We start from the raw sequence: 12,799 nt of genomic DNA, 5'->3' as shown, positions 1-12,799 counted from the left end.
CACTATCTGAAACCCTGATCATCACTTCATTAATTTATTGATAAACCGCCCACACTTTGTAGACACAAACACTTGAATCTAAAACTTTTAGATTTTTTTTATGAAACTATAAGATGATTTACAAGGTTATATATATACTAAAGATTCTAAATCATTTAACAATTAATACTCAAACACTTCAATTTACAAATGTTGATGTTCGAACCTGGAACCTCTGAGAACAACAATCATTATTTTAACTAATAAAATAATTTAATTCGGTTAATATTTTAAAAAATATTTTTTATCATTGAAATCATTTAATAATTTTTTTTAAATAATTTAATAAAATTAATTGAAATGCATATTTAAATTGTCATGTTAACGTGCAATGAATAGCAATATGCCCCTTTTTTTTCTAATTTCTCATAAAGTTATGAAATACATATTTGCATTGGCATGTGAACGTGCAATGAAAAGAAACTTACTTCTTTTTTATAAAAAATTATTTAGTTAATTGTCATTTATATTTATTATTATTTTATATTAAAACAATAATTATCAAATTAACTAGTTTGATAGGTTAAAATTTAATTTTTGTATTTTGATTATTTTAATAAATATTAAATAATACTTTAAAAATTATGAATTTTCTTTACATTTTAACACTTTAACTCTTATTATTCTTATGATTTTCAACCCTATTTTTTTTCTTGGGTCATTATTAATCTATTTTTTTCATCATCGTAATCCGACTTGACCCGAAAAATATATACTCTTTACTCGACCATGACCCGGCCCAAAAATAAACATATACCCTCAATTCGACCCAACTCGACCCAAAAATATATATCCTCTACCAGGCCTGACTCGAAATAAATTTTTAAAGTATAAATCCTATCAGACCTAACTTGATCCGATATAAAATAATGACATAATTAAAAATTAATAAAGATGTGGAGTATTATAGCAATGATTCATAAATTTATTTGAAGAAATTACATTATTACTCTTGGGTCATGTTCAAGTTTTTTCACCCTCCATCTGAACCTGATCGGACCTTACTCTTTTATAAAATTTGAATTGACCTTACCCGAACCCAAATTTTTTTTAAAAAAAAATCAAACCCTATTGAGTTAGGTTAGGTCAAAATTCATTAGTTTCAGGTTAAATTGTCATCCTTATTTGTCGGTGATCTTTTGACAGCTTGATCTCTTTTGTAGTTCGTTTACTGATGTGAACAAATATGTTCGTATTTATTTCTGATAAGATTTTTTAATATTTTCTCTATATGGTCATTATACAATCTCATATGAGTAGTTTTAGTGTTAATAATTATAAATAAATCTTCTTATTATATATTTAGTTTACAATTGTGATTATAAAATTTCATTATAATTTAAATAATTTTTATTTTTAATAAAAGCAGTGATTTCTATTTGTTATAATTTTATGTGTTATTCTCAATAATTAAAATTATTAATTAAATCAGCATTTGATAATTCGAATGATAAAATAAATGAGCTATGATATTGGGATGTATCCTTCCTCCATGTTTATCAAGAAGTGAATCAAGTTGCTCGTATCTTGACGGACAATGCACTAAACAAGCTAATAGGGTATTAATTGACACATATTCTTTAATTATTTTTATAATCGATTTATTTATTTAAATATATTAATTGTGTTTTGATTAAATTATATTATGAGTAATTTTTAAATTAGTTTAGTTTATGTCGGTTAAGAATTTAATTGGAGATCCTGATTGTCTTTGGGAACTGAATTAACTGAATATATTTTTCTCATATGAACAAGGTTGCTTGTATGATTTAATTAAAATATTAATAATTTAAATATATATCTTAAAAGTAATCTATTAATGTAAAATGCAGCTATATTGTACTCAAATAAATTGAAATTGAATAAATAAACGTAAATTACACAAATGATCATTAAAGTTTAAATTTTTTCCCACTTATATTTTAGAAGTAACGATTTGATCATTATTGTTATTAAATAGAATAATAAAATATTGATGTTAAATTAAATCAATTGATATGAAACTGTTTGGCCACACGGGACACAAATTTGACCAATGTTTGATTCTCCTATACAAAGAAGACCATAGTTTACATTAGAAAAAGGTTTATATAACAAATAAGTACTTAAAGTATATTCTATTTTTTATTTAAGTACTTAAAGTATTTTTTTGGTCAAAACAAATACATGAAGTTATTTTTTTTAATCAAAAGAGATACATAAAGTATTTCATGTCAAAATAGGTACCTAAACTATTCAAATTTGTTCATCTAAGTTCAAAAAAAGTTGACGCGTGACATTAATTAAAGAATATTTTAGGTACTTGGATGAAAAAATTGAATACTTTAGGTATTTATTTTGACTAAAAAATATTTTAAGTATTTATTTTGACCAAAAAGATAATTTTAGGAATTTATCTTGATACAAAATACTGTAGGTACTTAAATGAAAAATATGGTAAACTTTAGGTATTTTTTTGTTATATAAGTAAAAAAAAAACCTCAATCCTTGAGAAAATTTTAATTTACCCATTTCAAAATCAAATCCTATTTTTGATGTAGCCAAAAGAAAATAAAATTTTTTAAGCGTTAAACATCGATTAAAATTGTTGTCCTATATGACCAAATAATATCATATCAATCGGTTTAATGTGTCACATTAATATTCTACTATTTTAATAATTGATGTTAACGTCAAACGATCGGTTTATCATAGATCATCAATGTCAGTTACCATCGAAACACTATTGAGGAAAAGGGGAAAAAACTCGAATTTACCCTAAAATTAATTAATACATATTTATAATTAAGTAAAAATAGGGTAACGGTCTGATGTAGCAGAGGGGGTAGAGTTGAGTAGACAGTTGAAGGCAATGAGTGCTGAGGTTTAGTCATCTCAATATAATGAATGCGAAAGGCAAAAGTCTTTAAGAAAATAAATACTCATACGATAAAACAGTTGAAACAAATACGAAAACAGTGAGTGGGTGACGACGCCCGCCTGAGACCGAGTGACTCGGTCCTCATCGGCAGATGCTGCTGCCCCCCGAAATGCCAAAACATTGAGTAATTCGCACGGTAGCCCCCATTGACCGATCGACAATTGAAAGCACTTTTCTCGTCTTTCGTGACTCGTGCATGGGGATGGCTCTTAAACAACAACTTTCATTACTTGAATCTATGGATAAACGTGGACAGTATTAATGTGAGAATCGAGACACGATGTGGTTCATTGTTCGTGGAATGAGGATGAGTACGTGTTTATCTTGAAATTTAAATTTTTTATTAATTATTTATTTTATTGATGTTATTTATCTTAAAAAATTTCGTGTCCACCTTGAAATCTAAATTTTTTTATTAATTACTTATTTTATGGATGATGCCTACCATGAAATTTTATTTGTACTCATCTCATTTAAAAATTTTATGTTTTTAACATACGTTTCCACTCTTGAATTTTTTTTTTTTGGATTTATCAGTGATTATATTGATCTAATTAGACTGGAGATGGATATAAGTATTGTGGGTAGTGTACGGTTGTAGATGTAAAAAGTTATACCTGTTGTGGGTTCCCACATCCGCTAGCCCATTAATTACCTACCATAAAATTTTTGGATCATTACGTATTTATGTATAATTTCTATGTATGTTCTATAAATCTTAAGATTTTTATAGTTCATAACTTATATTCCAACTAAATGTTAGGGATAAATTCAATTAATCATCGGTTTATTTTATTATGCTTCTTAATGAATATGTTTATTTTATGTTTTGTTGCTTATATAATATGTGAGGTTGATGTCACACAAATACAAACAAGTACGAGGTGGGTATCCAATTGAGTAGTTGGAGTAGGGTGGATTTGAGAATGTACTCGCTTGGATATGTGTAGATTTAAAAATTTTACCCTGAGTGATAAGTAAATTGTGGATATGAAAATATTAAGTGAATATGAAGATGGAAAAAGGGGTATATGCACATTCTCTCCTTGTTTGCCATCTTTAGTTTATATGATTGTTTTTTTTTCAATAATGAAACATTAATACCTTATGATGATACATCAATATCACTATTAATTTTTAGACGATAAATGAAACTAAAACACAACATTGAATGACTAAAGTAGAAGTGAAGTGAAAATTACATGATAAATATGTAATTTATCAAAATAAAAGTGAACCTACGTAAAAAAGACAACTTATAGGTTGTTAATTTTAACAATTTCCCACTATAAAATGTCGTCCATTGAATTCTATAGAAGGAAACAACATTTCCAAAAATTGTTTTTTTTAAATCATAATTGGTTGATCCTAAAATTTTTAATTAAATGCAATTTTTTCATACTTGTAATTAATCTGAAGATCTTTTTATTGGTATCACTGAAAGTATTTATAAGAAATGGTCATCCAGCTCAGTTGGTAGATCATAAGGTTCTTAATATTGGGGTTGTGGGATCGAGTCCCACGGAAGGCATTTCATAATTCAGATGTCTCCTACGGAAGCTGCTCTCAACCTAGCGTTGGGGTCAGCCTACTATCCTACCTCCCCCTTACCCCATTACACATATGGGAATAAGTGTCAGCTAATTTTAATTTTGAAAGTATTTATAAGATTTTTTTATTTAATGCATTAAATAAAATTAATTCATAATACTTACTATTAAATTCTCACTTTAGCTTTATCAATAACCCATTTATTTTAAATGATAATTAGATCAGAATTGACAAACTAAATCAGAGACGAGAAGCAAAAGGCAACTTTTGAAGATAAATGATGAAGATATTCAGAGAAATCAAATTAATTACTTAACTCACACTTAATTAAAAAATGATAATTAATTGATTCTAATCACATCACATAAAATCATAGCTTAGTACTATCTTTTATTTAGAGGGAGACAACACAGGGACAAAGAGGTAACTCAGAGACGCATTCAATAGTTGCTCAGGGCCAGGGTAAAAGACAAACCCTTTCAAGGCGATAATAAATTTGTTCTTTATTTCTTTCACTTTTTTTATATATCCATTTTCCTTAAAAACAAAATTTCAGTACCTTTCTTTTTTAACAACCAAACAAAAAAACCCAGATTTTTTTTTTACCTTAAAAGAACCTGTTGTCTCTAGTCTTTAGGGTTAGGTTAAATCACTATCTGTTTCATTTCTCTTTGACTTTTCTGAGGGAAAAAAAAGAAAAATAAAACAAGCAGAAGCTTTTAGAGAGAACCAGATCTACCTCTGCCCAGAAATGACAATATAATTTGTTTCTCGTTGAGTTTAAGGTTTTTTGTTTTGAAAGCTTGGAAGATGAAGGATCCAATTTTACGAGTAATTTCATTTTTCTCTTATTAGATCTCCCTTTTTTTTTCTGGATCTCGTAAGATCTTGAAAAAATGTCATCTTCCAATTCTCCATGCGCGGCGTGCAAGTTCCTTCGTCGGAAATGCACCCAAGAATGCGTCTTTGCACCGTATTTCCCGCCGGACAACCCTCAGAAGTTCGCCAACGTTCATAAGGTGTTCGGCGCCAGCAACGTGGCCAAGCTTTTGAACGAACTGAACACCGCCCAACGTGATGATGCCGTCAACTCGTTGGCCTACGAAGCCGAGGCTCGTCTCCGGGACCCCGTCTACGGCTGCGTCGGCCTCATCTCGATCCTCCAACAGAAGCTCAAACAAATGCAACACGATCTCAACAACGCCAAGAAAGAGTTGGCTACTTATATCGGCCCTCAAGCAACGCTTCCCATATTACAACCGCCGGTCTTCTTGCAACATCTCGAAAACCCTTCTCCGTCTTCATCTTCCTCGGCTGTTATGCATCACAACGTGATGCGGATGATGGGGATTCCCATGGCTGCCGGAACAGCGGCGGCTTCGGGTCATTTAGTGATGAGAGAAACACAGCAGCAACAGGTGTTCAAGGCTCAGCAACAATTGGCAGCGTTAATAGCAGCAAGGGAACAACAAGAGAAGTTATATGAGCAACAACATGAGATTGTGAGGTTTAACAATGGTTTTGAAGGTTGTGGTCCGGTTGCTGCAGCCGCCACCATGTCCCCACCTTCATTGGCTCTGGGAAGCTTTGAAAACCCTTACCAGATTCAAGCAAAACAAGACCATCACCATTGTCATGGAGGCTATCACCACCATCCACTTCAAGCACAGTTTTTACTTCAGTCACAACAAGACCAAGCACCGCAAAGATCAGGCAGCGACGATGAGGCAAGGAGCATTGGGCCAGTTGAATAAATTAACAAGGAAATCATCTTTTTTTGCCTTCCATCAACAAATTTTCAATCTAGGTAAACTCATTTCATCATTTATCCTTTGTTTTATTAACTTATGGTAAATGCCTATCCACGAGGACTTGTTACTAGACAAGCTTTGCATTTATGAAGGGTGTTCAATATCTTCCCATTCAATGGTGGTGGTTGTTTTTTTTTTATCCTCTTCTTCGATAAATTTGGTTAAAATATCATATGATGCCAGTGGAGAGATAGAAATTACTCTCAATTGTGTGAGGGCAGAAGAGTTGGTAAAGAGAATTATTGTCCTTTCACCGATGTGGGATATTCCTATTTTCATCAGCTACGAATGACAGCCTTGGATTGACGTGAAAGAAATGAACGAGCATTTATCAGCATGGTTTGAATCAAATAAAGATCCAACTTTGCTCTTCAAAACTTAGGCCTTGTTTCTCCAAAAGATGAAACAGTGGATTTTTTTTTTTTGTGGCAGATCAAATCCATGATCTTGACTTATCCTCTCAGATTCTGCCTCAGTAGATGGCTCCTTTTTACATGAAATTTCAAACTTCTTTTTATGAAAAAAATAAATCAGAGTGTCGTCGAAAGAAGAAAACTTTATTAACATTGGGATTAGATGGACTTTTTCAGACAGCTGTTCTGTACAGGATTTGCATTTGTTCTTTTTGTCAAGGGAAATGAAAAGTTCCATCTTTTCATTGTATTTCTATAACAACGTATAGATTAATCTGTTTTAACTCTTTTCTTTTCCATAAACTGCGATTCTGCCATTGGTGCTGTTTCATCCATATGTTGAAGATTTTCAACAATTTCTAAAGTTCTTGGAGTCACAAGGAGGGAAGAGAATGGGTAAAATGGATTAAATGGGGGGTTGAAAAAAATTGATTCCTACAGCATGACCGAGAAATTATTTTCTGAGACAGGACATTTAAAGTTATTAGGAACACAGTGAATCTTCTAGTAAATGCGGTGATTATAATACGTCCTCTATATTAAGAATTTTGTTTGTGTTTATCTTTCCAATTATATCAATAAATCTATTCCAAAAACGTATTGTACTCACTGCATCTTTTAAAAGACGTTTTGTATTCATAATATTTTCCAAACAACACTGAGAAAATCATTTCATCTGAAATTAATCACCCGTAGGCCTGTACGAGTTAATTATTTTTCCCAACACGTTAATTGATCCATTTTGCCTAGAGAAAGATTGAGATCTAAAGTCACCATTGTTTTTTTTTTTTATAGAAATCCGCTAGTCTTATTAAAAATAAAAATAAAAATATATAGAATTACAATAAAGATTTATAAGTATGACGTAAACGTAAATAAAATTATAATTATGATATTTTACTATAATCATTGACACAAAAACTAGTCATTTAGATCACACACGGACCAAATAAGGAAAATGTTAAAAAATCTAACGAAAAAAACTCGAACAAAATAAAGATACGAACAAATCTGACTGTATCGGTAAACGAACAAATGGTCCAAAGTAGGGAAGATCATCATGATAACAAATAAGCGTCATCTTGATCAGTCGTGATGATGTCAAATCCAACCCTGAGAAAAAAGATAAACGAGAACAACAACACAAAACAATAAACTACCAAAAGGCAAGGAAAAAAGAACAATAAAGTCGGAGGTAAATATGTCACAAAGGCAGAGAAACATATCACAAAGACAGATAAACATGTCACTAAACTAGTCATTTAGATCACACACGGACTAAATAAGAAAAATGTTAAAAAATCTAATGAAAAAGTTCGAACAAAATAAAGATACAAACAAATCTGATTGTATCGGTAAACGAACAAAGGGTCTAAAGTAGGAAAGATCGTCATGATAACAAATAAGCGTCATCTTGATCAGTCGTGGTGATGTCAAATCTAACCCTGAGAAAAAAGATAAACGAGAACAACAACACAAAACCGTAAACTATCAAAAGGAAAGGAAAAAAATACAACAAAGACAGAGATAAATGTGTCACAAAGACTGAAAAACATGTCACAAAGACAGAGAAACATGTCACAAAGACATAATTTTTTTATTCAAAAACTAAAAAATAAAGAAAAATATAACCGGCATATGGTAACCAATATCAAAACTTGTATTATTATCGATTAAATAAAATTAAATAAAAAATTAGATTGATGAGTAAAATTTTCACAAATTATATATAAAAAAAAAGAAAGACAGAAGGAAAGGAATAAAGCGGCTATGGGTTTTTCAATCTTATCTCGAATCTACTACTGTCTGTTTTAAGTCGGCATTGTGTTTTTGGGGTTTGATGATTAACTTGATGCATTTGAACATTGAATTAGTATGATTTATTATAATATAATATAATATAATATTTCATATGGGGATCTGCACTTCTGCATCGTTTTTTGCCCTTGGGATTTCACTTTTTCTAACATGGCGTTAGTCTTTGTTTTACTTTGAATTTCATTACTTTATCTTATGAATGAGGATTTTCTTTTACCTAAATAGTATCTTATTTTTAATTATTTATGACAATTACACTTATTCATGTCACGGAAGATGAAAATACATTTTATCAGTCATTACTAAAAATTAGGAATGGGTGATGATATCTCTTTTCTCGTTCACATACTCATTTAATATTTTTATGTTCATCGTTTACCTATCATTTTGAATAAATTTTTTAAACTTGTACCCATTTACTCGAGTATACTTTTAAATCTGTTACTAAAACTAGGAATGGGTCCTCAAACTCATTCCGAAAGTCATTTGAAATGAATTTCTAACCATATTTTTTTTTACCACCCAGGAATTTCAAATATCTTGTGCACCTCAACAAATAACTCAATAACTGAAATATTTGTTGAGCCATGTACTTCAATCATAGTTCTAATATCATCATCTTTTAAAAGTGGTACTGCTGCATACGTGACTGGATTAGGACATATCATAAACATGTACCTCAACTCATCAATTGTAGCTCGTATTCTTCTTTTTATCTTCTCTTTCCTTTCTATAAATGTGATGTCTCTTTTAAACATCATATTTATAAGTCTTTTAGATTGAAAAACAACACCGACCTTATTCTCTATAATCTGTCTATTATAATGGACAATCACAAATAATTTGTTGCTCATTTTTCTCTACATATGAAATATATATATATATAAAACAAAAAATAAAATAAAATACTCTAACAATAGTTAATAAGGCAATATGATCTAATTGTTTTATCATTTTAATCTAAATACTAAATCAATACTAATTGTTTTATCACAAATCAAATAAAAACTAAAAACATTACAAAACTGATATACACATTTAACATAATTATATGAGGTAAAATATCACTCAACAATATCATTTAACAACAAATATCTGTAAATGAACTCAACAATATCATTTAACAGACGTAAACTATTACACATTTATATAAATTATTCGAATACTTAAGAAAACGAAAGAAAATTTCGTTCTTCAAGCAAGCTTTGTAGTCTTCCTATTTCAGTCTTCCTATTTTTCTTCAAGCAGAGATTTCACTCTTTCACTCCTCCCTAATTTTGGTTCAATCTAACACCTCAACTCGTCCATATATACCTAAAATTATGTTTTTATACAAACTCATTTATTTTCACACGGGAGCAGGCTTTGTAAGATTTGAAATCAAAGCTGATTTGATTTTACTCTTCACGGCCATGCTGCATCAAGCAGCTGTGCTGCATGGACGCATGTTGCTTGCAAATTTTGCATGCATGACCATTGCAACCTTCACGGATGTATGTTGCATCAAGACAACTGTGTTGCATGGACGACAGTGGTGTGTAAGCTTGCAGAAGATACGGAACTTGCATTGAAAACGCATGGTAATCTCCGGGTCTTCATCTCCAAATCGCAGAGATTACATCACGTCTTCATTGTGTTCGGTTTTGACTCAAAGATACATAAAAAACCTGGTGTCCTCAACAGGTCACGACGATTATACGGCGTCTTCCTCGTTTATTGTAGCAAATAGCCTATGTTGAGAATAATTCTCAGTGAAGAATTAATTATCTGGAGAATTAAAAAGTGGAAGCATTATCTGAAACTTTTGCCGGGTTTAAGGTAAACTTAATTGCTAAAAGATTCGGCCCATTCTAAATAATATTGTTTCCCTAACATTTGGAACCTGACAACAATTGATCAGATATACGTTTGTTGTCCATCTTATATTTATGAATCCGTGTGATATTAAGGTTTTTATCATTTAGTTTAATATGGTTGCATTTACAATTATAAAATGTTGGAAAAATAAAAAATAATATTGAACAAATTTAACATGTTTACGAATAATAATAAGAAATCATAATAAGAAATATTTAAAATATGTTTACAAACCAATGTTCCATTTATCAAATTTAACAAAAAAAATCTTAACTTACAAATAAGATTGATAGATTATACATATATGTAAGAGTCTTATGAATACCATGTATTCTGATCTTTCTGGACGACATCTTGATATATGGTAAACATTATCCTCTTGAAATTTATTTAATCTTATAATTAATTAATTTGAGCTAATTCACATGAAAATTCAGCTAACAGAAAACATTATGAAAATAAATAAACATTAAAGATAGGCCCACTACTCAACCTTCTTCTCCCTCTCTTGTTTACTCAGTATCTTTCTCACCAAACATCTCATTTGACCCTTCACCCTCTCTCCATGTCTCTTTATTTGGTCCCCATACTTCATATATATCACAGGCACCGTCATCAACACCGTTATACCTGAACAAATCCCCACAACAAAACAACATGAACATGATACCGACATGGGAAAACTCAGATTAAAACACAAGGTATATTTTTGTTATTACCAATGTAAACAAGTGTGAGGAAATCAAAAAAGGTTCCAACATAGGAAAGCAACAGAAGCCCGGCCAGTTTCCTTGCAAAAACAAACCAGTTCTCCTCAACAGTCACGCGAAACATCCATCTCAAAACATCTTCCACGACCGTCCGAGATGTGTTCGAAATCTCCAAGGTTGTCTGTTACGAGAACTCCATATTGGACACCCTTGGTGGTTCTCTGAAAACCAAATGAACAATGATTCGATGTAATTAGAAGGGGAGGTTTTGAACTACTTACTTGCCGAGAAGCCTCAGAATGTTTCACCAAAGGAAAAGCGAAGCGAGGCTGCGGATGGTCAGCCATGAAACGACAGTGATGAAGTTGAACTGATAAGCTTTTAGCAATACCCATGTCGCTGTTGAAACGAGAACAACCGTTGCGCTCACCTTCTTTCTCCTCCATAGAATTACTTCTCTGAGAGTATCTGAAACAATAAAAATAAAGATATATTTAAATATATGAATGGGAAAATCTTGGGTTGATCCATCTTGAAGGTATAGTTTGAGATTACCTAATGCTGGGGATGAAGATGGTGGTGAGACGGTAGACATGGTTATGGTTCTGAAACTGAGAAAGCTGGAAACTTTGTTCTGTGGGACCTTTTCTTTGCTCTTCTAATGCCTATTTGTTGTTAAGAAAGTGAAGAAGGAAGCAGCATTTGTTTGGTTACACGTGCAGAGATATCGAGAACAACGTGGAAGACATGCAACAGTCGGTGAAAGCTTTGGATTTACCTAAATTCTTCTATTCGTCTATTTAAACCTTTTCTGAAAACAACAAACAGCAGCACACCGTTTTCTTATTTTCTAAAAACAAAATAAATATGGTATACAATACAAGTTTAAAATTATTTCAGTAATAATAAATTGAATCGTGGTTATTTTGTAATATTTGGTGAGTGTTATGTCAAAATGATTTATTTTATTTTTGTAAAAAATAGAATAAAAATGTTACTGGTTGATTTCCCAGCCTAATTACGCGTTGAGAACGAGAAGATTCAAAACCACGACACTATCTTTTTCGATTATTAAGTGACCAAGATTCGAAACTATATAATTATTAGGGTAAAGTACAAAATTATCCTCTAAGATATAACGGTGTTTTATTATTTTTTTCCGATTATTACAAGTTATAAAATATTATTATGATAATAAAACATTATTTTGTTGAGAATTAATTATTAAAAATTATAAAATAATCACTCGATTGTTTCTATGTTTTAAAATTGTTATTTTTTATTAAAAAATCGGTGGTCGTCTAAGTTGGATATTAATATGCTAATTGAGATTGAGTTGTATTTTGTGAATTGAGTTTCTATTTACATTTGTAGTCGAGCGAGTACTTGAAATATTATGTTGTTGAGTCAGTGTTTGAAAGCAACGACAATGTCAATATACACCATTAAAATATTATTTTATCACATTTCAGTCAACAAATTAATGTCCAACTTAGAAGGTTATGAATTTTTTAACGAATAATAATGAGTTTTGAATATATGGATAGTCTGATGATCATTTTGTAACTTTTAATAATCAAAAGACCATTTTTTAATTTTTAATAATCGAGAGACTCAACCAAATAATTCCTTATAATATGGGGACTAGTTGTGTACTTTACCCTAATTAGTATCTACCAA

At 30.8% G+C, this 12,799-nt stretch overlaps 1 protein-coding gene and 1 pseudogene across 1 annotated transcript; one reads left to right on the top strand and one right to left on the bottom strand.

The window, feature by feature from the left end:
• The first annotated feature begins 5,339 nt into the window (after nt 1–5,339).
• On the top strand, nt 5,340–6,264 carry LOC120137789 (LOB domain-containing protein 36-like). The gene has a single exon (XM_039153450.1). The coding sequence runs from the start codon at nt 5,407–5,409 to the stop codon at nt 6,262–6,264; it is 858 nt and encodes a 285-aa protein (XP_039009381.1). The 5' UTR covers nt 5,340–5,406.
• A 4,629-nt stretch (nt 6,265–10,893) lies between these two features.
• Nucleotides 10,894–11,714, bottom strand: LOC120137788 (annotated as a pseudogene).
• Between the last annotated feature and the right edge of the window lie 1,085 nt (nt 11,715–12,799).

This window comes from Hibiscus syriacus, unplaced genomic scaffold (genome assembly GCF_006381635.1).
Source record: "Hibiscus syriacus cultivar Baekdansim isolate YM2019G1 unplaced genomic scaffold, ASM638163v2 tig00110676_pilon, whole genome shotgun sequence".
Classification (NCBI taxonomy): Eukaryota; Viridiplantae; Streptophyta; class Magnoliopsida; order Malvales; family Malvaceae; genus Hibiscus; species Hibiscus syriacus.
This window is presented reverse-complemented; position numbering and strand designations above follow the sequence as displayed.

Bases quoted from the DNA above. Each gene is read 5' to 3' on its own strand.
- LOC120137789 (XM_039153450.1), top strand. From the start codon at position 5,407: ATGTCATCTTCCAATTCTCCATGCGCGGCGTGCAAGTTCCTTCGTCGG.